This window comes from Chelonia mydas, chromosome 15 (assembly GCF_015237465.2).
Source record: "Chelonia mydas isolate rCheMyd1 chromosome 15, rCheMyd1.pri.v2, whole genome shotgun sequence".
Classification (NCBI taxonomy): Eukaryota; Metazoa; Chordata; order Testudines; family Cheloniidae; genus Chelonia; species Chelonia mydas.
This window is the reverse complement of record NC_057856.1, coordinates 13,850,805-13,876,640: the sequence shown is the minus strand read 5'-3', so window position 1 is coordinate 13,876,640 and position 25,836 is coordinate 13,850,805. Positions and strand designations below refer to the sequence as shown.

Here is a 25,836-nt window from a genome sequence, read left to right as displayed (position 1 = left end):
CCGGTCTGTCGCCCCCTGTTGTCCCTTGTCTCATACTGAGATTTTTCGCTCCATAGAAGGGACAGTCTTTGCGTTCTGTGTTTGTACAGCGCCCAGCACAACGGGGGCCTGGGACATGACCTGTCCTCCCAGGGGCTACAGTAATACAGAAAAGTAACAATCACAGTGATGCAGCCACCTCTGAAGGACATTCCTGGGCAACATTTTGCAGAGGTGTTCAGCATTAAATGGAATGTCTGTTAAATTACATGGAATGAAAAACACACTTTGGAAAGAAATACCCAGCAATTCCATTGAGAAGTGGTTCACGAATCTACAAAGTAAATCCGTACATTTGGGTGCCTCGGACCTCCTGTCTCTCCTCCTCCCCCACCACTTGGTCTGAATGAGTGGTCTGAAAGGACGCAGCTGTTCAAACGCCACGGTCTGTGCACCAGACTCTTAAGGAACAAATGTGTATTGAACGGTTACTTTATTCTGGGATAAACAGTTCATGATACAAGTGCAGGGAGACAGCACCTCCCGGTGCCCAGTCAGAACTGAATCATGTCACCCCTCTGCAGAACAGTAGTTGGGGAAAATCCAAGTGCATCTCAAATCACATTTTGTTCTCTCCAGGCTCTGGTGCCCAGAGTTATACCTGCACAACATCGCCTGGGGAAATCCAGCTGCTTCTCACATCCTATTGATTTCTCTTCAATCTCTGGAGTTTAAGGAGAGATTCATTCCAGGTCCCAGCTACACACAGCTCAGTTTGCCATTTGTGATTCAGGCTGCGTGTTATTGTGTCCCTCCAACTCACCTCCTGGACTCTACCTCATATGATGTAGGCTAAGAGGCCCCAAACACAATAACTGACAGGGACAATCTCGAAAGGGACGAGTCCAGTTGCTGATTTGCTCAGGTTTGTATCAGGTCTCCATCAAGCCCGCCTGACATTTACTCCGGGGACGATGTAAAGGGCCCAGGGCTCGGCCGCTGCTACCGCCCCGGGCCCTTTAAATTGCTGCCCAAGCCCCGCTGCCGCTACCTCAGGGCTCCGGCAGCAATTTAAAGGGCCGGGGGCTGCAGCTGCTGCTCGTAGCCGCAGGCCCTTTAAATTGCTCCTGCGGAAGCCGATCCACCCCAGTACGGTGCACCAGCTCTTGCCAGTACGCCGTACAGGAACGTACCGGCTTACTTTCCCTTCTGTTTAAACCCCCAGAGGTGGAGATCGGCCCCTACATGCAAGTCTGCTCCCTGGCTGCTGCTGGCACCTCCCTCCCACTATGAGAGGGGCAGAGGCACAGGGAGACCCCTCTGTATAAATCACCCTCTGTGCAGAAGCAGGGGAGGACTGGGTTTCTTTTTACCGGCAGACTGGAATGCACAGAGCCCCAGAGATGAGGGGCTCTGGCTGAGCAATCAGTAATATTTACTACTCGTTTATCGGTGGCAATGGGCTTGCTGCTGAACGGGTCCCGGATACAGAGACACTCTCCCCTTTGAAGAGCCTCCCCTCCGGTGGCTCTGCACTGCACAGTTAGCTCCAGGGATCTGTACTCCAGGAGCTCCTGGCTGAGAACAGACACGGTGCAAAGTAACACTGGACGCACTGCGAGCCTAGGCTGAGCTGCTGCATCCGCCCTGGCGCTGCAGTCACAGTGTGCGGTGCTGAGACGTCTGGGGCACGTCCCCTGGGCCTTCACGCTGCTCTGTTCCCTCTTTCCCAGTGCATTATGGGAGAATTTGTCTGTCCTTTCTGGGCACAGGGGTGGACGTGGTGTGAACATGGCAAAGCATTCAGGGAAACCCCTCCCGGCTGGGCCCAGACAGAGAGGGTCAAGTCGCGTTGGGGGACACACAGGAGAGGGTGGGAAAGGAGCCTGGGAAATCATTGCAGACCTAGATTGAGGGCAGCAGGGTGTCGGCTCGGAGACAGGTGTCAGAGCTGGGGCTAGTGTCACTGGCAAAACCAAAGAGGGGATGGGAGACAGGTCTGGATGTGTCGGCTGCAGCAGAACTGGGCAGGAGCAGGTCAGCCTGGACACAAAGGAAGGAAATGGAGAGGGCTGAAGAGTTACAATGAGAAGTTTGGGCTTGTCTGTGAGTAGCTGGAGCTGGCACTGAGCCGCCTGAGCCAAGAGTCAGAGACAGCCACGTGCATGGTGCTGGCTGGAGGGGGACGAGTCACGCACGGGGAGGGAGATTTGTGAGTCCGGAGCACAGAAATGATGTGTGAGGCAATGGGGGTGGGAGGGTCACATACCCAGGGAATGGGGGATGGGGGAGGGGGAAGAGGCAGGGACAAGGCCAGAGCCCTGTGGAGTCTCCCAGAGAGAGGGACGAGGGGAGGAGACAATCGCTGAGGGAGCAGAGAGAAATGGGAGGAGAACTAGTCCCCTGTGTCTACACTAATGTTCCTCGGGAAATCTCCTGCCTTTACACCCCACGGGTGTAAGCAGTAATGGGAGCCCTAGTGTAGACAGTGTTTTAACCCCGGGTCACCTAACCCTGCTCAGAGGAGAGGGCAGGGCTGTGGGGGAGGGCAGTCGTGTCAGGCCAGGCTCTAGAGGATGGGGGTCAGGGAGGAGGGGGAGCTTTGGGACACAGCCACCATCACTCCTGCTTTGGCTAGGACAGCCCCGGCCTTTCTCGCAGCAGGACACTGACTCTACAGCCAGCAGATGAACTTTTCTATTGAGGTTCTTATGCCGCACCCATCCCTGCGGTACCTGAGCACCAAGACTGGCCCATGGGGAACTAGACATGGCCACGGGCCTGTGGCTTGCTGGACTGCAGGGGCCGGGAGGAGCAGGGCCATGGAGGCACTAATGAACTTCTGGAGGGGACCGAGGAAGCTGCCAAGCAGCTGGGATGGGGCCAGGGAGGAGGTTCCAGGGAGGAGGGATTTTGATATCATCTATTATCTGATACACCCTGTGTCTGGACACTTCATCCAGCCCTGGCAACTGGAATGGACGAAGGGATCGGAGAGGTCTTTCCTACATTTCCTCTAACTTCCAGGCCATTCAGGGTGTTGTCCAGCTCGTGGGATAACACGGGGGAACTATGTTCGGGGAGACGTGTCTCTTTACCCAAGGAGCTTGTGGCCGTCTGCTCCCCGTGGGAACCAGGCAGTAGTGGGTCTGTAACCCGGGGATCTAGAAAGCTGGATAAGCTGCTCCTAATAAAGAGACTGAGTTGAAAGCATAAGAGGTGCTGCCATCTCCCCAAGAGAGAGTGAATGGGGAGTGGGTGGAGCAGCGCCCCCTGCTGACAGCAAGTGGTTGAAATTCCAAAGAAGAAGCCATCAGGGTCTCATGTATTGAAGACAGGAAGCAAACTGTGCAGACAGTGCAGAGCCCAGGCTGGAGGGGATGAAGACAGGGGAGGTTTTTGTCTCAGTTCCCCATCTGGCTGGATCACTGTGATTCGCACTACTAGCCCACACAGCACAGTAATAGTCAGCCTCGTCCTCTGCCTGGACACCGGTGATGGTCAGGGCAGCCTTGTTACCGGATATGGACCCCGAGAACCGGGCAGGGATCCCGGAGGGTCTGCTATTGGTGTTGTATATAAGCGTCTGAGGAGCAGAGCCAGGTTTCTGCTGGTACCAGCCTGGATAGTTGCTGGTGGTGACGGCTCCAGTGCTCAGGCTGCAGGACAGAGTGACAGCCCCTCCTGGGGCCACCGACACCGAGGGCTCCTGAGTCACCACGGGCTGCGAACTGACCCCTGAAATCAACAATACAAACACATTCAGCACAAGGACTCTGGATCCTCACAGACAAACCTCCTCCCCTGCAAGTGTCCTTCATATTTTGGTCACTAAATGAAACAATTCCCTCACCTGAGCAGTAAGTGAGCAGCGCGAGGAGCAGAGGGGCCCAGGCCATGGTGGATCCAGATGAGCTCGGCTTCCTGAGGCAAACGGGTCTCTGATGGGACCTTCCAAAACCTCTTTTAAACCCCCAGCGCTGTAGAGCGGCCCCTTCATGCAAATCTGCTCCCTGTACATTGGCTGCAGGTTTTTTAATCCTGAGTTTTAACAAATACAAAGACACTCACATTTCAAATTTAACTTCCAGTTTTGGCTTCATTTTAAGTAAGATTTTTAGGGAAAAAAAAGTACCTCCCTATAAATTTGTATATTTTCAACTATTATTACAGGATCAAATTGAAACAGATTTTGGTAGTATCACTGATTATAATGGGTCCTTACTTTAACATACTCCCTAAATAATGTTTAACACAACCAGATGGTGCTATCTCACAGACTGACAAGTTCTCTCTAACTGCCTGTGCAGGGAGCTAGACCTGGGAGAAATGTTTATTTTTAGATTTGGGGAATCACAGTTTGACGAGCTGCGCATGTAGCAGAGTAAATCTGGTCACTACTTTGTCTCTCTGACCACTTAATATCTTAGTCCGTAGGCAGCAGTTGCAACTATCTGCATGGATGGAAACGTAAATATCACATGGTGCCAAACACTCTGTAGTGACTGTTATATGGGTTATCCCCAGGGATTGAACAGGAGCACTGTGGAGCTAAAGCAGGAGCCTCTATATCCTGAGCCAAAGGACTAAGGGGCAGTTTTTTAAAGGTCCCTACTTACATCTTTAGGACTCTAAATCCCTTTACAAATCAGGTCTTAAGTCCTCTGCTTGGTATCTATGCTGTGTTCTGGACAGATGAGGAAGCGTGATCCCCACTGAATGGAGGGTGATGCTACAACACGTCCCTGTGGCCTCTTGTCCCTGGCTTTTCTATCTTCTCCCCTGTCTTCCTTCCTCCTCACAGTGAGAGAGAAACAAACTTGGATCATTCCCGCCAAGTCAGACTCACTGGGCCAAATCCAGTGGGCGGGCCGAAGGGGATGTCAGTTCCCTGTGGGTACAGCTGGGGGTGCTCAGCTCTGAATTTGGCCTTTACTCTGTGAACGGCCGTTACGGGGCTGCTGGGAGGAGTCGTTAGCGTCACATTAGCGCAGCACGTCTGACGTGTGGAGAGCAATGGACGAGCTTTGCATCGCTGGGCACACAGCTATTTTCTATCACATGCCCATGGAGAGGGGTCACTGCCCCCAACACTGCCGTGCAGCTGGGCCGGCTTCCCCCACACGGCCCCTGACGCGTGGACGCACCCCCTGGAAACACGCCCAGAACTAACTCATTCCCCTCCTTCCACCCTCCTTCCAGCTCTTCTTTGCCATGATGCCTTCAAACAAATTGCCAGCAGTGAGGCCGTGGGTGTGCCGGGTCCCTTCCCATCCCGCTGCCAGGATTGTCTCATTGCTGCCTTCTGCCACCCACAGCCCGCTCTGTCGCCCCCTGTTGTTCCTTGTCTCATACTGAGATTGTTCGCTCCTTAGCAGGGACTGTCTTTGCGTTCTGTGTTTGTACAGTGCCTAGCACAACGGAGACCTGGGCCATGACCTGTCCTCCCAGGAGCTACAGTAACACAGGCAAGTAACAATCACAGTGATGCAGCCACCTCTGAAGGACATTCCTGGGCAACATTTTGCAGAGGTGTTCCGCATTAAATGGAACGTCTGTTAAATTACATGGAATGAAAAACACACTTTGGAAAGAAATACCCAGCAATTCCGTTGAGAAGTGGTTCATGAATCTACAAAGCAAATCAGTACATTTGGATGCCTTGGACCTCCTGTCTCTCCTCCTCCCCCACCACGTGGTCTGAATGAGGGGTCTGAAAGGACGCAGCTGTTCAAACGCCACGGTCTGTGCACCAGACTCTTAAGGAACAAATGTGTATTGAACAGTTACTTTATTCTGGGATAAACAGTTCATGACACAAGTGCAGGGAGACAGCGCCCCCTGGTGCCCAGTCATAACTGAATCATGTCACCCCTCTGCAGAACAGTTGTTGAGGAAAATCCAGGTGCATCTCAAAACACATTTTGTTCTCTCCAGGCTCTGGTGCCCAGAGTTATACCTGCACAACATCGCCTGGGGAAATCCAGCTGCTTCTCACATCCCATTGATTTCTCTTCAATCTCTGGAGTTTAAGGAGAGATTCATTCCAGGTCCCAGCTACACACAGCCCAGTTTGCCATTTGTGATTCAGGCTGCGTGTTATTGTGTCCCTCCAACTCACCTCCTGGACTCTACCTCATATGATGTAGGCTAAGAGGCCCCAAACACAATAACTGACAGGGACAATCTCGAAAGGGACGAGTCCAGTTGCTGATTTGCTCAGGTTTGTATCAGGTCTCTATCAAGCCAGACTGGCATTTTTTCTATAAGTTGCCATGGGTGTGGATTCCTTGTTTCCCCAGGCCCTCACCAGCAGTGGGACATTGATTGTAGCCTCCCCCAGTTAGGGAAGAGAGAGAACCTTCATTTGTTAACAGTTAGGGGTGGAAGGTCCCGGGACGCCTGGGGTTTGTTCTGAATTCAGTGCTGCAGGCTGCCGGCTGGGAGAACAAAGCCCAGGGCGATGAGTCCGCTGAGCAGCCGCGAGGCCTAGCGGAAGGGAGGGCGGTTCTATGGCGGACGGGCGGGTGGTTTGTGAAGTGTGACGTAGAGGGGCTGGGAGGAGTGTGACACTGGAGGTGGATTTCAGGGCAGTTCTTGGGACCCACCAGGTGCTAGAATCCACAAGACCTAGTAGCTGACGCTCGGCGCCTGTCTCTGTGTCGCGGTCCACCTGGCTCCCATCTACTGTCCCAGGAAAAAGGTTGGTGTCTCACAGTGCTCCAGCCACCCCAGCAGGGGGCGACAATTACACGCTATTTCCCGACAGAGACTGACCAGCAGAACCTGCTCCTCAGCCATCAGACTCCCCTGGGTTCGCTCTGGGTGACAGGGGAGTTCCCTTTTCACGGCCATTTCACTTACACCAGTGGTGGTGTTATTAGAGTCACCAGATGGGCCTGTCTCAGCGAGTGGTACAAGTTCTGATGAACTGACTGTGAGATCTTGGCGTGGTCCTTTTGTAGCAGCTGATCGTATACCAGAAACAATCTGTAAACTTCTTAGTCTCCCTAGAGCAAGGCAGAAGAGCTCAGCATTGCTACACAGAGAGACGTTTTATAAGAGATATACATGGGCAAGGATTACGTCACCCACCCCTGCAGTGCAGCCACCTCTGCAAAATATTCCTGGGCAACTTTTGGTTGCACAAACTGACATTAAATGTACGTGTTAAAAAAATCTTCATAATTCAGTGTCCAGCAGCTACACCAGACTGGTTATTTATAAATCTACAACCTAACTCAATGCATCTGGGTTCTTTCAATGTTCTATCTCACCCCAACCCCGCCCAATCTGTCTGCACCAGGGATTGGAAAGGAAGCAGCTGTTTGAACACCACAGTCTGGTGCACACACAGGTGAAAATAAATATGTATCAGTTACTTAATTCCAGTGTGGACAGTTCACAGTGCAAATGCCGGAAGACGTCGCCCTCTGGTGCCCCAGTCGTAACTGATCCCCATCACTGAGCTGCAGAAGAGTAGATGGGGAAAATCCAAGTACCTCCCAAATCTCATTCGTATTTTCTTTCCATCTCTGGAGTTTAAGGAGCGATTCCCTGTCGTTCCCAGCTACAGACAGCTCAGTTTGTCTTATGAATGAGGCTCTGTGTTAATACGTCCCTTCAACTCCCCTCCTGTGCTACTATTTCACATGTAGAGAGAGCCCGGACTTCACTGTTGTTCTCTTACTAAACTCTGAAGAGAGACCGTGGGCCACCAATTGTGGTGGGTGGGAGAACGGGGCTGGCTTAGAGACGACTATCAGTGCAGGCAGTAACCTCTGCTGTGATTTCTCCTGGTCATTAATTGGTCTCTGGGACCCAGCTCTGTGTTTACAGGGAGATCCAACACTGTGTGCGGAAGGGAAAGCCCATCTCAGGGAATCAGAGCGGAGAAGGTTTTGTCAAGTGTATGGCTGAATACACCAGTGGATAGCATTCCTTCAGCTGAGATGGATTCACATTACTTGTAACCCTTAGCCCTTGACTTGTTATTTATCACCGAGGAGGGAGAACTGTTCCTGACTGTTGAGACGTTGGGAAGAGAGCTCTAGGGGGCTGAGAGCGGGGGAAGAGCTGTCTATGCAGCCTGCAGAGGCCAAGTAAGGAAGCAACACGTAAAAGCTGCTTTGGCCCTCTGCAAAGGCTGTGAAGAGGGACGGGAGGAGACCTTCCCTCTCCGACTGTGGGCAGCTGGAATTCTCAGTGCCCAATAATCAGCTGATCAGTTGAAAGTAAAATGCAAAGCTCTGCATAGGGTGTGGGACCCAGTTCTGCACAGCCTGGGTGAGGGGAGGTTCTTGTCTCAGCTCCCCATCTGACTGTGTCATGGTGAGTTACCCAGAGCTGCTACCACTGCCATAATCTGTACCACAGTAATACATCGCCTCATCCTCTGGCTGGAGGTTGGTGATGGTTAAATAGCGAATGGCTCCGGAGCTGGAAACAGTGAATCGATCTAGGACCCCGTCTCCTTTGGTGCTAGAGCCGGACCAAAGGAACCGAGGGGCCTGGCCGTCTCTTTGTTAATACCATCCAATGTCGCAGCTGCTGTGCTGACTGCTCAGAGTGCAGGAGAGTTTCCCAGTGGTTCCCGGGGACACGGAGTCTGAAGGCGGCTGGGTCAGCGTGGGCTGCGAGCTGGCCCCTGGAACAAGGACAGGAATGAACTGATTATCATCGTTTGGTTACACACTGCAACAGAATGAAGGGCGAGAAATGGGAAACGGGGAAAACTGGAAAAGAGAGCTTCCTAAAGCACAGCGTGTGTTCAACCCTCCCCCGCACAGCACCTGAGCAGTAAGTGAGCAGCGCGAGGAGCAGAGGGGCCCAGGCCATGGTGGATCCAGACGAGCTCGGCTTCCTGAGGCAAATGGGTCTGTGGCTGGGACCCTCCGATTCTCTCTTAAACCCCCAGCACTGGAGAACGGCCCCTTCATGCAAATCTGCTCCTTGTTCACTGGCTGCTGCTCTGGGCACCTGCCCAAAGTCCAGCCTCCCCTGACAGGGGCAGGTGGCAGGGCTCTGTCTGGGTCAGGATATAAAAATGATCCTGTTCCTGTTCCATAAGTGGCGCAGCCCCTCGGGAGAGGGAAAGTGTCACTCTGCTCCTGACAACTCCTGAAATAGTTTCAAAAGCCCTTGGGGGACTCCATGTTTCCAAAATTAAACTGGCTCTTCACTCACAGAACTGGTCACAGAGACGCTGCAGCTGCTGCTGACATTCCAATCATGTGCACACAGACTAGCCTCCCGGTGCCTCCTCCAAACTCTTCCTCCTGCAGCCTGAGCTCCCCCCTCCAGCTTCCCTGCAGGTTGCTCCAGGACAGGCAGGAAGCGTCTGATTGTCTCTATGCCGCGGAGGAAGAGGTGGCGAGATTTGATGAGGCTGAATGAGCGGAGGAGTAGGAGGTGGTGGTGTGGGAAGCAGGAGTCCGCAATGACCCTCACATGGTCACTGGCATTGGAGAAGCAGGAAATGGAGAGGGCTGAAGAGTTACAATGAGAAGTTTGGGCTTGGCTGTGCGTAGCTGGAGCTGGCAATGAGCTGCCCAAGCCAAGAGTCAGAGACAGCCACGTGCATTGTGCTGGCTGGAGGGAGATACATCACTCGTGGGGAGGGAGATTTGTGAGTTCCGAGCACAGAAAGGATGTGTGAGGCAATGGGGGTGGGGGGATCACAAACCCAGGGAATATGGGGGCAAGGGGAAGAGGCAGGGACGAGGCCAGAGCCCTGTGGAGTCCCCTAGAGAGGGGGAGGCGGGAGGAGACATCGCTGAGGGAGCAGAGAGAAATGGGAGGAGAACTAGTCCCCTGTGTCTACACTAATGTTCCTCGGGAAATCTCCTGCCGTTACACCCCATGGATGCGGGCAGTAATGGGAGCCCTAGTGTAGACAGTGTTTTAACCCCGGGTCACCTAACCCTGCTCAGAGCAGGGGGCAGGGCATTGGGGGAGGACAGTCGTGTCAGGCCAGGCTCTGGAGGACAGGGGTCAGGGAGGAGGGGGAGCTTTGGGACACAGCCACCAACACTCCTGCTTTGGCTAGGACAGCCCCGGCCTTTCCCGCTGTGGGACTCTGACTCTGCGGCCAGCAGATGAACTTTTCTATTGAGGTTCTTATGCCGCACCCATCCCCGCGGTACCTGAGCCCCGAGACTGGCCCACGGGGAACTAGACATGGCCACGGGCCTGTGGCTTGCTGAACTGCAGGGGCCGGGAGGAGCAGGGCCATGGAGGCACTAGTGAACTTCTGGAGGGGACCGAGGAAGCTGCCAAGCAGCTGGGATGGGGCTAGGGAGGAGGTTCTAGGGAGGAGAGATTTTGATATCATCTATTATCTGATACACCCTGTGTCTGGACACTTCATCCAGCCCTGGCAACTGGAATGGACGAAGGGATCTGAGAGGTCTTTCCTACATTTCCTCTAACTTTCAGGCCATTCAGGGCGTTGTCCAGCTTGTGGGATAACACGGGGGAACTATGTTCGGGGAGACGTGTCTCTTTACCCAAGGAGCTTGTGGCCGTCTGCTCCCCGTGGGAACCAGGCAGTGGTGGGTCTGTAACCCAGGGATCTAGAAAGCTGGAAAAGCTGCTCCTTGTAGAGACCGCGCAGCTGCCGTCTCCCCCAGACAGAGTGAGTGGGGAGTGGGTGGAGCAGCGCCCCCTGCTGACAGCTAGAGGCTGAAATTCCTTAGAAGGAGCAATCAGGGTCTCCTGTCCTGCAGGTAGAAACCAAACTGAGCAGCCAGTGCAGAGCCCAGGCTGGAGGAGAAGACAGGGGAAGAGACGGGAGGTTTTTGTATCAGTTCCCCATCTGCCTAGATCATTGTGAGACCTACTACTACTGCTACCCGTATACACAGCACAGTAATAGTCAGCCTCATCCTCTGCCTGGACACCGGTGATGGTCAGGGCAGCGTTGTTACCGGAGATGGACCCCGAGAACCGGTCAGGGATCCCGGAGGGTCTCTTATTAGTTTCATATATAAGCATCCGAGGGGCAGAGCCTTGTTTCTGCTGGTACCAGGAGGGATAGTTGCTGGTGGTGACGGCTCCAGTGCTCAGGCTGCAGGACAGAGTGACAGCCCCTCCTGGGGCCACCGACATCGAGGGCTCCTGAGTCACCACGGGCTGCGAACTGACCCCTGAAATCAACATTACAAACACATTCAGCACAAGGATTCCGGATCCTCACAGACAAACCTCCTCCCCTGCAAGTGTCCTTCATATTTTGGTCACTAAAGCAAACAATCCCCTCACCTGAGCAGTAAGTGAGCAGCGCGAGGAGCAGAGGGGCCCAGGCCATGGTGGGGAATCCAGACGAGCTCGGCTTTCCGACACCAATGGCTCTGTGGCTGTGACCCTCATATTGTCTCTTAAACCCCCAGCGCTAGAGAACAGCCCCTTCATGCAAATCTGCCTGATGCTGGTTATATCATATCGAAGCTGAGCCCTGCAGATTGCCTGGGCAGAATCGCTCTCTAACGTCCCATATGACAGAAGTAAGAAAGACCCCTCTGCTTTATCCTTTGCTCCGAGGAAGCCAATGTGATACCAGTGCGGAGAGCTCCGACTGGAAAACGTGCCGTCACTCATTTACCTCCACGGAGCACATGGATTACGATGGGATTTCATAACCACCCCCTCCCCTGCATGCAGACACTGGTACTGAATTAGCAGGGAGTGATTCTGGTCCCAGTAACCCTGGGTAAAGCAGTCACATGCCTCTCCTGCGTGTCCTGTGGGGATGCCCTGGACTGACTGGTTCAGACTCTAGGGCACAGGATACAGCTCTGGTGACTGACACCTGGGGAAGTAGGTGGAGATGGGACGGGAAGAGGGAAGTTGATGGGGTCCCATCTGGAAAAATTCTTGCTGGGAGCTCGTGTTCCTGCTCTGATCTCTGTTCAGATCCCGACACAGGGACAGGTCAGTGTCACCCCCGAGAATGACACGTGCTGGGTCCCAGGAGAACTTTCAGTTAAATTGTTGCTGCAAAAGTCACTGGGCTCTTAGCTTCGTACCTGCTCTGGGCACACGCCCCATCTGCACCGGCTTGCCTGCTGCCCACCCCGTCTGCCCCTTTCCCCAAACCAAAAAGGAGGGGAGGGAGCCTGGAATCTCAAGCAGGTTGGGGAGTGGACGGACCCTGGAGTGCAGAGGTCAGGGGGATGCGTGAGGCTGGTTTCACACTATAGAAAATCGGAGATTTGTTTGTATAGGACACAGGTGAACACGCCCAAGAAGCCCAGAGAGGCCTCTGTGTCCCAGCTGTTGGTAGCCTTATTCTTCTCTGGCCTGGACAATGGACATTATGGATGAAGAGCTCCCCCTGGTGGGGAAGGTCACATTTACAGCGGTTCTCAGCAGGCACTCTAAGCTGCAGAGCTCAGCGGTTTATAAGAATTGTCTCTAACCCCAAGGCTGCCTTGTGTGACCAGGATCTCTAGTCCCCTGGGATCTGGGCTCCTGGCAATTTATAACCCTGTTTGGGGAGCACAGGCCTGGTGCTCAGGGCCTGGCAGCTGCCCTCACTGCTGCGCTTTGGCATGGAAAGAAGAAAAATTCTGCCTGATTCGACAATGATCATCCGGGGAAACCAAGGGCTGAAGCAGCTGATGGCACCATTCCCGTCCCTCCAGAACTCCTCCCTTCCTGCCGAAACCTGCATTCTGCTGGGCTCTGGGCCGCCCTCCACGCTGCACAGCAGACAGCCAGGGGCACGTTCAAACGGGGTTAGGGGCCCTGCTTTGCTTCTTCCTGCTGGGTAACGCGGGGCTGAAAGGTTTGCAGCTAAACCCAGGCCCGACTCCCTGAGCTACGGGAGAATGGATCTGTGTCAGCACCACGGGGCCTGTGAGACAGTGGGAAAATTAGCTGGGAAATTCCCAGGTCTCACGGGCTGCACCAGGGTTATTAGTGGGGGTCTGTGACCCAAGATGGTCTTGACCTGTGTCCCCAGCTTTCTCAAGCTCTGCTGCCACCCTGTGTGTCTAGGGTTGCCAACTTTCTACTCACACAAAACCGAACACCCTTGCCCAGCCCCCTGCCCCGCCCCTCTTCTGAGGCCCCACCCCAGCTCACTATATGCCCCCCTCCATCTCTTGCTCACACTCCCGACCCTCACTCACTCACATTCACTGGGCTGGTTCAGGGGGTTGGGATGCAGGAGGGCATGAGGACTCCAGAGTGGGGCCAGAAATAAGGAGTTCAGAGTGCGGAAGGGGGCTCCAGGCTGAGACAGTGGGTTGGGATGTATGAGGCGGTGAGGGCTCCGGCTGGGGTGGGTTCTGGGGTGGGGCCAGAAATGAGTGGTTCAGGGTGCGGGTGGGGGCTCTGGGGTGGGGCTGAGGATGAGGGGGTTGGGGTGTAGGAGGATGTTCTGGTCTGGGACCGAGGGGTTCAGAGGGCAGGAGGGGGATCAGGGCTGGGAATCAGGGCTGGGGCATGGGAGAGGGTCAGTGGTACAGGCGCTTACCTCAAGTAGCTCCCAGAAGCAGCGGTATGTCCCCCCCTCTGGCTTCTATGCGGACGCGTGGCCAGGGGGCCCTTCACGCTGCCCCTTCCGCAGGCGCCGCCCCCGCAGCTCCCATTGGCCACCATTCCCAGCCAATGGGAGCTGCAGAGCTGGTGCTTCAGGTTGGGGCAGCATGCAGAGCCCCCCTGCTGCCCCTTACACGTTGGAGCCAGAGTGGGGGGGACATGCTGCTGCTTTTAGGAGCTGTGTGGAGTCATGGCAGGTAGGGAGTCTGCCTTAGCCCTGCTTAGCTGTCAAAAACTGGACACCTGGCAACCCTATGTGTGTCCCCCCCGAAGCCTGAGACAGGGCTGCAGGTCTAACTTTTGGCTAAGACAAATGGGATTGTGATATAATCTATTTTCTGATACGTCCTATAACAGGACACTTCATCCAGGAATGGGAACGGGGAAGCATAAACTGATCTCATAAATCTTTCCTCTCACTTTCAGGCCATTCCAGGTATTCTCCAGCTGGTGAGGTAACACAGGGGAACTGTGTTAGGGGAGACATGTCTCTTTACCGAAGGAACATGTTTCCGTCAGCTCCTATTTTGAACCAGGAAGTGCCGGCTCGGTAACACAGGGATCAGTAAGGCAGCAAAAGCTACGGATACTAGACAGACCAAGCAGAGAGCATAGGAGCGGCCAACCCTTCAGAGGGAGTGAATGGGCAGTGGGTGGAGCAGAACCACCAGCTGATTTCAAGGTCTGGTGGCTCAAATTCCTAAGGAGGAGCTATTAGGGTCTCATCTATTGCAGGCAGGACCCAAACTGTGCAGCCAGTGCTGAGCCCAGGCTGGAGGGGACCACGGGGAGAAGACAGGGGAGGTTTTTGTCTCAGTTCCCCATCTGGCTGGATCACTGTGATTCACGCTACCAGTCCATACAATACAGTAATAGTCAGCCTCATCCTCTGCCTGGTCACCGGTGATGGTCAGGGCAGCGTTGTTACCGGATATGGACCCCGAGAACCGGGCAGGGATCCCGGAGGGTCTCTTATTAGTTTCATATATAAGCAGCCGAGGGGCAGAGCCAGGTTTCTGCTGGAACCAGGCTGGATAGTTGCTGGTGGTGACGGCTCCAGTGCTCAGGCTGCAGGACAGGGTGACAGCCCCTCCTGGGGCCACCAACATCGAGGGCTCCTGAGTCACCACGGGCTGCGAACTGACCCCTGAAATCAACAGGACAAACACACTCAGCACAAGGACTCCGGATCCTCACAGACAAACCTCCTCCCCGGCAAGTTCCTTTAATGTTCTTGTCACTGAAGCAAACAATCCCCTCACCTGAGCAGTAAGTGAGCAGCGCGAGGAGCAGAGGAGCCCAGGCCATGGTGGATCCAGACGAGCTCGGCTTCCTGAGGTAAACGGGTCTGTGGCTGGAACCCTCCAAAATCTCTCTTAAACCCCCAGCACTGAAAAACGGTCCCTTCATGCAAATCTCCTCCCTGTTCATTGGCTGCAGGGCTTTTGAAAATCTAAATCCTGACTATTAACAAGTGCATAGACACTCACGTTTCAAATTTATCCTCGTTTTTTCCTTAAAAAGTAACCCCCCCCATAAAATTGTACAATTTCATGTATTATTTCAAGTTCAAATTGAAACAGGGTTTTGCTATTATTAATTTAATACAAAGGCTTTACTTTAACCTACGTCTTGAATAATATTTGGAACAAGCAGATGGTGCTATGACGCAGACTGACAAGTTCTCTCTAACTGCCTGTGCAGGGAGCTAGACCTGGGAGAAATGTGTATTTTTAGTTATGGGGAATCACATGTTTACAAGCTCCGCATGTAGCAGAGTAAATCTGGTCACTACTTTGTCTCTCTGACCAAATAATTTCTTAGCTGCAGTTGCTGCCGACAGACTATCTGCATGGAAGCAAACGTATAAATGTTACTCGGTGCCAAACACTTTGTAGCGATTGTCATCTAGATTCTCACCAGGGACTGAACAGGAGAACTCGAGAGCTAAAGCAAGAGCCTCCATATCTGGAGCCAGAGGAGGACGGGGCAGATTTATAAAGGTGCCAAGCTACATATTTGTGCTTATAAATCCCTTTACGTGAGCAGACGGGGATGTCAGTTCCCTGTGGGTACAGCGAGGGGTGCTCAGCTCTGAATTTGGCCTTTACTCTGTGAACGGCCGTTACGGGGCTGCTGGGAGGAGTCGTTAGCGCAGCACGTCTGACGGAAGACGTCTGTAGAGAACAATGGACGAGCTTTGCATCGCTGGGCACACAGATATTTTCTATCACATACATGTGGAGAGCGGTCACTGCTTCCCCCACGCTACCCCTCACGCGTGGACGCACCCCCTGGAAACACCCCCAGAACTAACTCATTCCCCTCCTTCCACCCTCCCTCCAGCTCTACTTTGCCATGATGCCTACAAACAAGTTGCCAGCAGTGAGGCCGTGGGTGTGCTGGGTCCCTTCCCATCCTGCTGCCAGGATTGTCTCATTGCTGCCTTCTGCTCCCACAGGCCAGTCTGTGGCCCCCTGATGTCTCTTGTCTCACACTGAGATTGTTCGCTCCTTAGCCAGGACCGTCTTTGTGTTCTGTGTTTGTACAGAGCCCGGCACAAAGGGAATCTGGGCCATGACCTGTCCTCCCAGGGGCTATAGTAATACAGATACGTAATAATCACAGTGATGCAGCCACCTCTGAAGGACATTTTGTAATATGAGCATTAAATGTAATATCAGTTAATTGAATTGTAATTAAAAAAACCTCATTGCAAATAAATACCCAGCAATTACAATAAGTGGCTCCTAAATCTACAACTAAATCAGTACATTTGACTGCCTCTGATTATGTGTCTAACTCCTCCCCCACCACTTGGTCTGAATGAGGGATCTGAAAGGACGCAGCTGTTCAAAGACCTTGGTCTGTGCACCAGACTCTTGAAGACAAAAGTCTATTGAACAGTTACTTTATTCCTTTGTAAACAATTCCTGATACAAGTGCAGGGAGACAGCGCCCCCGCTGCCCAGTCATAACTGAACTATGTCACCCATCTGCGAGGCGTAGATGGGGAAATATCCAGGTGCATCTCAAATCCCCTTTTATTCTCTCCAGTCTCTGGAGTTTAAGGAGAGATTCATGACAGGTCCCAGCAACCTACAGCCCAGTTTACAGTTTGTGAGTGTGGCTGCGTGTTATTGTGTCCCTCCAATTAGTCCTTCTGGGCTCATATTTACTTTAGGAACAGCTTGGACTTGGGAACTCCCGTGACTTGTCAGATACGCCTATTGCAGGACTGGGGCAAGTGGCGGGGTCTTTACTACTCGGTTGCTCTCAATGACCCCACCAGGGGAAGCCCCTTATGTGTCTTGTTTATCCTGGTCATTTCGCAGGCTCAGTTGTTCCTCGTGGTGCTGCTCGTATCATGGCCAGGATCTGTTCCTTTCCTACCCTGGCTTTGTTCTTGTGTGTGAAATGCCTGAGCTCTGGGATCTAACACCCAGCTGTTCGGGCTCTGAATCTCACTGGGTTTGCACTGAGGAGTGAGCTGGCATTTAACGGACAGGAGTCCCTCCTCTCAGAGCATGTCCTTGGGAATGGGACATTGGAGTGTTTTGGGGGGATTATCAAAAAATCTAGGTACCACAGTGAGGCTCCATAAAGTGTCTAATCCTGGTCCCATGGACAATGAATGGCAAAATGCCCATTGGGTCACTGGGCCCAACATTTGGCCTTCAGTGTCCAGACCCTGATCATCCTTAGTAGCGCCCCTTACTGATGACAGGAATGTGCCTAGTTAAACCCCAACACATCTGTGCGGAGGAGCATCGCACCCAGACACACAGAGACTGGAGTCATGCACAGGGTGGGCTGCTGGAACACAAGGGTTTGGTCTAAGTTCTCCACCTGGCTGCAACATTGAGCTGCACCCCCACTCCGCATGCCACAGAAATCACCAGCTCGTCCAAGCAGTACCCGTCTTGTAACAGGGCTGGGACATCAGGCCAGTCTCTGCCTACAACTACAGGCCAGGGGAGGTCTCTTATGAGGCTGACCCTCGGCTTGTACATCTGACCTTGTATTTCTCTGTCTAGCTCCACGGCTGGGCGCACTCCTTTCACTCCATGTGCAAAAAAAAAAAGTGTGCACCAGCAAATGCCAATCTAGTGTGACAGCTGGGAGACTGCGCCCATGAACGAGCGCCTGCCCGCCCCTGGAGTCAATGAATTCTCTCATTTCACGGCCGGCCATGGTACCAGTGGAGTGCGCCCCCTACCCGAACCCCAGCAGTGGACAGTCCTTTCGTAGCCGGCCCATCTGACCACACAACCGTGTTCTCCTGACTGACTCCTGGGCTTGTCCCGTGATGACTGAGGTGCTGCTACCTCCTCTGGTACGGTAGAGACCAGACGGCCTAAGAATTTCTCTCCCCACATGTCCCCCTCGCCAGGCCACGGTCGGGGCCTCTGTCCCCTTGCTTCCCTCACAACAGTTGCCTGGAACGAACCCTTTGGTCGGGTGGCTCAGCATGATCAGCTTCCACGTAGGTGAAAACCTCCAGACCCAGCTCTGGGCTGCAGTCGGCAGGACCCGTGGGAATGCCTCGAAGAGGACAAGGTCCGTCACCTTGTCGAAGGAGTTTGTTTCAGGCTCCAGCCGTCGTGTGACCAGAGCTGGTAAACATGGTGCTGCCCCTGCCAGGCACGCCCGGAGCAAAGGCTCCGGCCTGACCTGGTGGCAGCGTGCTTCCGGGCTCAGCCCCAGCCTGTCCACACTGGCTTCTTCTACCGCTCTGTAGGACTGCGCCCTGCTCATCCGACAGAGCTCGGGAGCTCCCGTGAGCTTCTCCCGAGAAGAACGGGGCCACTCCAGCTGCCCAGGAGGATTCTGCCCATCCTGCTGCACTCGCTGCCCTCTCAAAACGCCTGTGAGTTGTCACCTGGGCCTAATTTTGCCCGGACAGGCCCTGCTCTGGCAGAATTTTCTTCTCCCAAAACTACCTGAGGTCCACTTCCCCGGGCATGGCAGGAAATGTTCCTGCTGAGTCTGTTGCACGTCTAATGTTGTGGCTGCCCTGTGGGGCTGCCAGCGTGGGGGCTACACCCTCCATGTTCCCCGACAGAGAAACAGAGCCTTAGTCTGTCTGTCTGCCCCTCCCCTCTGAGGCAGTCTGCCCCTCCCTCAGAGGGGGTCCCCCACAACCCCATTTCTGGCATCAATATGTGGTGGGCGCACTCATCCTCGGAGTGCCCCCTGCGTCCAGGTGCAACATCGCTGGTCTCTTCAGCTCCCGGGCCGCCCGCTGCCTGTTTGCCTCTAGCCCGGACCTGCTGGGGCTCAGGCCTCTGGCCCAGTCACAAAGTTCAAACCCTCCCGGGGCATCATGAACATGTGCAAATGAATCTGCCTAATTCCTCTGCCCCCTCGGGCTGCTTCAAAAACCCCATCTTAGGGCTTCCCCTGGAAGAGCCGACCCCCCCCTGGAGCTGCTTCCCCCCTTTATCCTCCGGTTAAAGCCTGGCTCTGGGCTTCTCCCTGCCAGAGACCTGCCTCCCCTGCTGTCGCCCTTGCAACTGAGCCCCTTCAGTCTGCTTAGTATGGCCTAGCTCCGCCCCCTCAGCCCGGGAGCCAGTTGGCTCCTCACCTGCCCAGGTGCAGAGCGTGACTCGCTGGGTGCACTCACTCACCTTGCAGGTGATGGGGGGGAAGCCCAGCACTGTGGACATGCACTTTGCAATGCGCTGTGGGGCTGGTTTGCTCTCTGAAAGGGGGGATGCTGCATTTGGACGTGGCTGACGCTGCGTGTGAGGGACGCCAGCCGTGCCCTGGCTGAGAACACGCCCTGCATGAATTGAAGACTAGCTCTGGTCAGGGGCATGCTCGGATAACGCCTCCCAGGGCTGAGTGTGAGAAGAAAGGTCACTTGGCAGCTTGATTTGTGGCTTCTGAGGAGGAACATGCCGTGAGTGCTCTGCTAGCCCCCTCAGGGCTCAGAACATCCCGTCTGCCAGCTCCAAACACCTTCACATCCTCTTGCCCAGGTGGTCTTCTCTGTGCTCTGGTCTTCAGTGAAGGCAGCACATGCCTCTCCCCCGGTACCACTAACATAGCCACATTCCCGCCTCCCCTCTTTTACTGGGATGGGAACCAGAGCCCACCTGGACAGACATGCAGGGGAAGACGTCCTCCTCTGCCTCGGCTGTAAACCAGACTCTGCAGAGCGTCGGTGCCAGACGCAGGCTGAGGGAAGGGAGGTTTTTGGCTCAGTTCCCCGTCTGACTCTATCACTGTGAGTTACGCTACCACTGCTGTACCACACGCTACAGTAATAATCAGCATCGTCTTCTGCTTGGGCATTGGTGATGGTTAAATAACCAACATTGCCAGAGGTGGAACCAGTGAACCGGTCTGGGATCCCATCGCCTCTGCTGGTGGTACCGGACAGCACAAAGCGAGGGGCTTCCCCAGGTTTCTGTTGGAACCAGGATATTGTGTTCATGCTCCTGCTGACGGTGCAGGAGAGTTTCACGGTGTTCCCCGGAGATACTGACGCTGAGGGTGGTTGAGTCAGGGTGGGCTGCGAGTTGGACCCTGTAATGAGAAGAAATGGCGATAAATTACCGGTGCAGACAAGACTGGTTAGCGACTCCTGACGTCCCACAGTGCTGACAAACTGAAGAGCTCTTCCTTAGGCCTGTGCATGATTTGGAAGAAAACATCGACTGCTATTTGTTCAGAGACTTCGGAATGTAATCGTCTCTCACCGGAGCAGTATGTGAGCAGCGCGAGGAGCAGAGGGGCCCAGGCCATGGTGGATCCAGACGAGCTCGGCTTCCTGAGGCAAACGGGTCTGTGGCTGGAACCCTCCAATTCTCTCTTAAACCCCTAGTGCTGGAGACCGGCCCCTTCATGCAAATCTGCTCCCTGGCTGCAGCTGGCACCTCCCTCTCGCTATGTGAGGGGCAGAGGCACAGGGAGACCCCTCTGTATAAATCACCCTCTGTGCAGAAGCAGGGGAGGACTGGGTTTCTTTTTACCGGCAGACTGGAATGCACAGAGCCCCAGAGATGAGGTGCTCTGGCTGAGCAATCAGTAATATTTACTACTCGTTTATCAGTGGCAATGGGCTTGCTGCTGAACGGGTCCCAGATACAGAGACACTCTCCCCTTTGAAGAGCCTCCCCTGTGGTGGCTCTGCACTGCACAGTTAGCTCCAGGGATCTGTACTCCAGGAGCTCCTGGCTGAGAACAGACACGGTGCAAAGTAACACTGGACGCACTGCGAGCCTAGGCTGAGCTGCTGCATCCGCCCTGGCGCTGCAGTCACAGTGTGCGGTGCTGAGACTTCTGGGGCACGTCCCCTGGGCCTTCGCGCTGCTCTGTTCCCTCTTTCCCAGTGCATTGTGGGAGAATTTGTCTGTCCTTTCTGAGCACAGGGGTGGATGTGGTGTGAACAGGGCAAAGCACTCAGGGAAACCCCTCCTGGCTGGGCCCAGACAGAGAGGGTCAAGTGGCATTGGGGGACACACAGGAGAGGGTGGGAAAGGAGCCTGGGAAATCATTGCAGACCTAGATTGAGGGCAGCAGGGAGTCGGCTCGGAGACAGGTGTCAGAGCTGGGGCTAGTGTCACTGGCAAAACCAAAGAGGGGATGGGAGACAGGTCTGGATGTGTCGGCTGTAGCAGAACTGGGCAGGAGCAGGTCAGCCTGGACACAAAGCCCCGGTGGGATCCACTTGGTTAGAGGGGGCTGGTGATGGCGTTAAAAGAGAGGAGTGACGGGGTCAGAGTCTCAGGAAGAGGAGACCAGTTCTGTATCTGCACTTTGCATCAACTCAAGGTGAGTGACGTCGGAGTCAGGGTGGCCAAAGCAGAGGATGTCACAGGAATCAGGGTGACAGCGGATCAGGGCCAGGTCCCATGTTTTAGCCACTGCCCCATGTCTCATGTACCATGTGTTGGGTAAGAACAGGAGGAGATTCCATGTTTCCAAAATGAAACTGGCTTTTCACTCAGAGAACTGGTCACAGAGACGCTGCAGCTGCTGCTGACATTCCAATCATGTGCACACAGACTGGCCTCCCGGTGCCTCCTCCAAACTCTTCTTCCTGCAGCCTGAGCCCCCTGCCACCAGCTTCCCTGCAGGTTGCTCCAAGACAGGCAGGAAGTGTCTCATTGTCTCTATGCTGCGGAGAAAGAGGTGGCGAGATGTGATGAGGCTGAATGAGCAGAGGAGCAGGGGTGGTAGTGGGGAGGCAGGAGACCAAGATGACCCCCACATGGTCACTGGCATTGGAGAAGGAAGGAAATGGAGAGGGCTGAAGAGTTACAATGAGAAGTTTGGGCTTGTCTGTGCGTAGCTGGAGCTGGCAATGACCCGCCTGAGCCAAGAGTCACAGACAGCCACGTACATGGTGCTGTCTGGAGGGGGATGAGTCACGCACTGGGAGGGAGATTTGTGAGTCCCGAGCACAGAAATGATGTGTGAGGCAATGGAGGGGGGGGTCGCAAACCCAGGGAATAGGGAATAGGGGAGGGGGAAGAGGCAGGAACAAGGCTAGAGCCCTATGGAGTCCCCCAGACAAAAGGAAGGGGGGAGGAGACAATTGCTGAGGGAGCAGAGAGAAATGGGAGGAGAACTAGTCCCCTGTGTCTACACTAATGTTCCTCGGGAAATCTCCTGCCGTTACACCCCATGGGTGTGAGCAGTAATGGGAGCCCTAGTGTAGACAGTGTTTTACCCCCGTGTCACCTAACCCTGCCCAGAGCAGGGGGCAGGGCAGTGGGGGAGGGCAGTAGTGTCAGGCCAGGCTCTACAGGACGGGGGTCAGGGAGGAGGGGGAGCTTTGGGACACAGCCACCAACACTCCTGCTTTGGCTCGGACAGCCCCGGCCTCTCCCGCAGCAGGACACTGACTCTGCAGCCAGCAGATGAACTTTTCTATTGAGGTTCTTATGCCGCACCCATCCCTGCGGTACCTGAGCCCCGAGACTGGCCCACGGGGAACTAGACATGGCCACGGGCCTGTGGCTTGCTGGACTGCAGGGGCCGGGAGGAGCAGGGCCATGGAGGCACTAATGAACTTCTGGAGGGGACCGGGGAAGCTGCCAAGCAGCTGGGATGGGGCCAGGGAGGAGGTTCTAGGGAGGAGGGATATTGATATCATCTATTATCTGATACACCCTGTGTCTGGACACTTCATCCAGCCCTGGCAACTGGAATGAACGAAGGGATCGGAGAGGTCTTTCCTACGTTCCCTCTAACTTCCAGGCCTTTCAGGGTGTTGTCCAGCTCGTGGGATAACACGGGGGAACTATGTTCGGGGAGACGTGTCTCTTTACCCAAGGAGCTTGTGGCCGTCTGCTCCCCGTGGGAACCAGGCAGTGGTGGGTCTGTAACCCGGGGATCTAGAAAGCTGGAAAAGCTGCTCCTTGTAAAGAGACCGGGCAGCTGCCATCTCCCCCAGACAGAGTGACTGGGGAGTGGGTGGAGCAGCCCCCCTGCTGACAGCGACAGGCTGAAATTCCTTTGAAGGAGCCATCAGAGTCCCGTGTCCTACAGGTAGAAACCAAACTGTGCAGCCAGTGCAGAGCCCAGGCTGGAGGAGAAGACAGGGGAAGAGACGGGAGGTTTTTGTCTCAGTTCCCCATCTGCCTAGATCACTGTGATACATACTACCACTGCTACCCGTATACACAGCACAGTAATAGTCAGCCTCATCCTCTGCCTGGACACCGGTGATGGTCAGGGCAGCGTTGTTACCGGAGATGGACCCCGAGAACCGGTCAGGGATCCCGGAGGGTCGGCTATTAGTGCTGTATATAAGCAGCTTTGGAGCAGAGCCAGGTTTCTGCTGGTACCAGGCTGGATAGTTGCTGGTGGTGACGGCTCCAGTGCTCAGGCTGCAGGACAGAGTGACAGCCCCTCCTGGGGCTACCGACATCGAGGGCTCCTGAGTCACCACGGGCTGCGAACTGACCCCTGAAATCAACAATACAAACACATTCAGCACAAGGACTCCGGATCCTCACAGACAAACCTCCTCCCCTGCAAGTGTCCTTCATATTTTTGTCACTAAATGAAACAATCCCCGCACCTGAGCAGTAAGTGAGCAGAGCGAGGAGCAGAGGGGCCCAGGCCATGGTCGATCCAGATGAGCTCGGCTTCCTGAGGCAAACGGGTCTCTGATGGGACCCTCCGAAATCTCTCTTAAATCCCCAGCGCTGTAGAGCGGCCCCTTCATGCAAATCTGCTCCCTCTACATTGGCTGCGGGTTTTTTAATCCTGAGTTTTAACATATACAAAGACGCTCACATTTCAAATTTAACTTCCAGTTTTGGCTTCATTTTAAATAAGATTTTTTTGTTAAAAAAAAAGTACCTCCCTATAAATTTGTATATTTTCAACTATTATTACAGGATATAATTGAAACAGATTTTGCTAGTATCCTTTATTATAACAGGTCCTTACTTTAACATGCTCCTTAAATAATATTTAACACAACCAGATGGTGCCAAATTCTGACAGACTGACAAGTTCTCTCTAACTGCCCGTGCAGGGAACTAGACCTGGGAGAAATGTTTATTTTTAGTTTTGGGGAATCACAGTTTGACGAGCTGTGCATGTAGCAGAGTAAATCTGGTCACTACTTTGTCTCTCTGACCAATTAATTTCTTAGTCCGTAGGCAGCAGTTGCAACTATCTGCATGGATGCAAACGTAAATATCACATGGTGCCAAACACTCTGTAGTGACTGTTATATGGGTTATCCCCAGGGATTGAACAGGAGCACTGTGGAGCTGAAGCAGGAGCCTCTATATCCTGAGCCAAAGGATTAAGGGGCAGTTGTTTAAAGGTGCCTACTTACATCTTTAGGAGTCTAAATCCCTTTACAAATCAGGTCCTAAGTCCTCTGCTTGGTATCTATGCTGTGTTCTGGACAGACGGGGAAGCGTGATCCCCACTGAATGGAGGGTGATGCTACAACACCTCCCTGTGGCCTTTTGTCCCTGGCTTTTCTAGCTTCTCCCCTGTCCTCCTTGCCCCTCACAGTGAGAGAGAAACAAACTTGGATCATTCCCACAGAATCAGCCTCACTGGGCCAAACCCAGCGGGCGGGTGGAAGGGGATGTCAGTTCCCTGTGGGTACAGCGAGGGGTGCTCAGCTCTGAATTTGGCCTTTACTCTGTGAATGGCCGTTACGGGGCTGCTGGGAGGAGTCGTTAGCGTCACGTTAGCGAAGCACGTCTGACATGTGGAGAACAATGGACGAGCTTTGCATCGCTGGGCACACAGATATTTTCTATCACATGCACATGGAGAAGGGTCATTGCCCCCACCACTGCCGTGCAGCCGGGCCGGCTTCCCCCACGCTGCCCCTCACGTGTGGACGCGCACCCTGGAAACACCCCCAGAACTAACTCATTCCCCTCCTTTCACCCTCCTTCCAGCTCATCTTTGCCATGATGCCTGCAAACAAATTGCCAGCAGTGAGGCCGTGGGTGTGCCGGGTCCCTTCCCATCCCGCTGCCAGGATTGTCTCATTGCTGCCTTCTGCCACCCACAGCCCGCTCTGTCGCCCCCTGTTGTCTCTTGTCTCATACTGAGATTGTTCGCTCCTTAGCAGGGACTGTCTTTGCGTTCTGTATTTGTACAGCGCCCAGCACAACGGAGACCTCGGCCATGACCTGTCCTCCCAGGGGCTACAGTAATACAGACAAGTAACAATCACAGTGATGCAGCCACCTCTGAAGGACATTCCTGGGAAACATTTTGCAGAGGTATTCAGCATTAAATGTAATGTCTGTTAAATTACATGGAATGAAAAAAACACTTTGGAAAGAAATACCCAGCAATTCCGTTGAGAAGTGGTTCGTGAATCTACAAAGTAAATCAGTACATTTGGGTGCCTCGGACCTCCTGTCTCTCCTCCTCCCCCGCCACGCGGTCTGAATGAGGGGTCTGAAAGGACGCAGCTGTTCAAACGCCATGGTCTGTGCACCAGACTCTTAAGGAACAAATGTGTATTGAACAGTTACTTTATTCTGGTATAAACAGTTCATGATACAAGGGCAGGGAGACAGCGCCTCCCGGTGCCCAGTCATAACCGAATCATTGATTTCTCTTCAATCTCTGGAGTTTAAGGAGAGATTCATTCCAGGTCCCAGCTACACACAGCCCAGTTTGCCATTTGTGATTCGGGCTGTGTGTTATTGTGTCCCTCCAACTCACCTCCTGGACTCTACATAATATTATGAAGGCTGACAGACCCCAAACACAATAACTGACAGGGACAATCACGAAAGGGATGAGTCCTGTTGCTGATTTGCTCAGGTTTGTATCAGGTCTCTATCAAGCCAGCCTGGCATT

The 25,836-nt window shown here is 54.0% G+C and overlaps 6 protein-coding genes and 1 gene segment (V, D, J or C); all 7 read right to left on the bottom strand.

The window, feature by feature from the left end:
* Window positions 1-3,986, bottom strand: part of LOC119563806 — a 331,177-nt gene extending 327,191 nt beyond the window's left edge. The window contains 2 exon segments of the V gene segment in view: window positions 3,417-3,717; window positions 3,833-3,986. Of these exon segments, the coding sequence occupies window positions 3,417-3,717; window positions 3,833-3,878 (347 nt within the window).
* LOC102937026 (immunoglobulin lambda-1 light chain) overlaps window positions 1-25,836 on the bottom strand; it is a 537,592-nt gene that overhangs the window by 284,084 nt on the left and 227,672 nt on the right. Inside the window, exons 1-3 of one of the 24 annotated variants that reach the window (XM_043529622.1) lie at window positions 23,564-23,716; window positions 23,311-23,448; window positions 10,814-10,988 (exon numbers count right to left, since the gene is read on the bottom strand). The exons of 19 other annotated variants lie outside the window; for them this stretch is intronic. In XM_043529622.1, the coding sequence (XP_043385557.1) occupies window positions 10,814-10,988; window positions 23,311-23,448; window positions 23,564-23,609 (359 nt within the window). In that variant the 5' untranslated portion in view covers window positions 23,610-23,716. Of the gene's footprint in view, window positions 1-10,813; window positions 11,127-11,241; window positions 11,323-23,138; window positions 23,449-23,563; window positions 23,717-25,836 lie in introns of those variants that run through there. 4 more of the 24 variants (XM_043529623.1, XM_043529621.1, XM_043529624.1 and 1 more) reach the window with 4 other exon arrangements.
* Window positions 1-25,836, bottom strand: part of LOC102941305 (immunoglobulin lambda variable 3-21) — a 550,568-nt gene that overhangs the window by 304,928 nt on the left and 219,804 nt on the right. The gene's annotated exons all lie outside the window — the stretch shown is intronic.
* Window positions 1-25,836, bottom strand: part of LOC122461352 (immunoglobulin lambda-1 light chain-like) — a 567,620-nt gene that overhangs the window by 333,425 nt on the left and 208,359 nt on the right. The window lies entirely within an intron of this gene.
* Window positions 1-25,836, bottom strand: part of LOC102941083 (immunoglobulin lambda-1 light chain) — a 389,283-nt gene that overhangs the window by 276,256 nt on the left and 87,191 nt on the right. For 2 of the 6 annotated variants that reach the window (XM_043529664.1, XM_043529663.1), the window contains exon 1: window positions 14,787-14,855. The exons of 3 other annotated variants lie outside the window; for them this stretch is intronic. In XM_043529664.1, the coding sequence (XP_043385599.1) occupies window positions 14,787-14,832 (46 nt within the window). In that variant the 5' untranslated portion in view covers window positions 14,833-14,855. Of the gene's footprint in view, window positions 1-14,370; window positions 14,672-14,786; window positions 14,872-25,836 lie in introns of those variants that run through there. One more of the 6 variants, XM_043529662.1, reaches the window with a different exon arrangement.
* LOC122463057 (immunoglobulin lambda-1 light chain-like) overlaps window positions 1-25,836 on the bottom strand; it is a 375,063-nt gene that overhangs the window by 297,105 nt on the left and 52,122 nt on the right. The gene's annotated exons all lie outside the window — the stretch shown is intronic.
* The window catches only part of LOC102935130 (immunoglobulin lambda-1 light chain-like), a 376,593-nt gene that overhangs the window by 319,369 nt on the left and 31,388 nt on the right, over window positions 1-25,836 (bottom strand). The window lies entirely within an intron of this gene.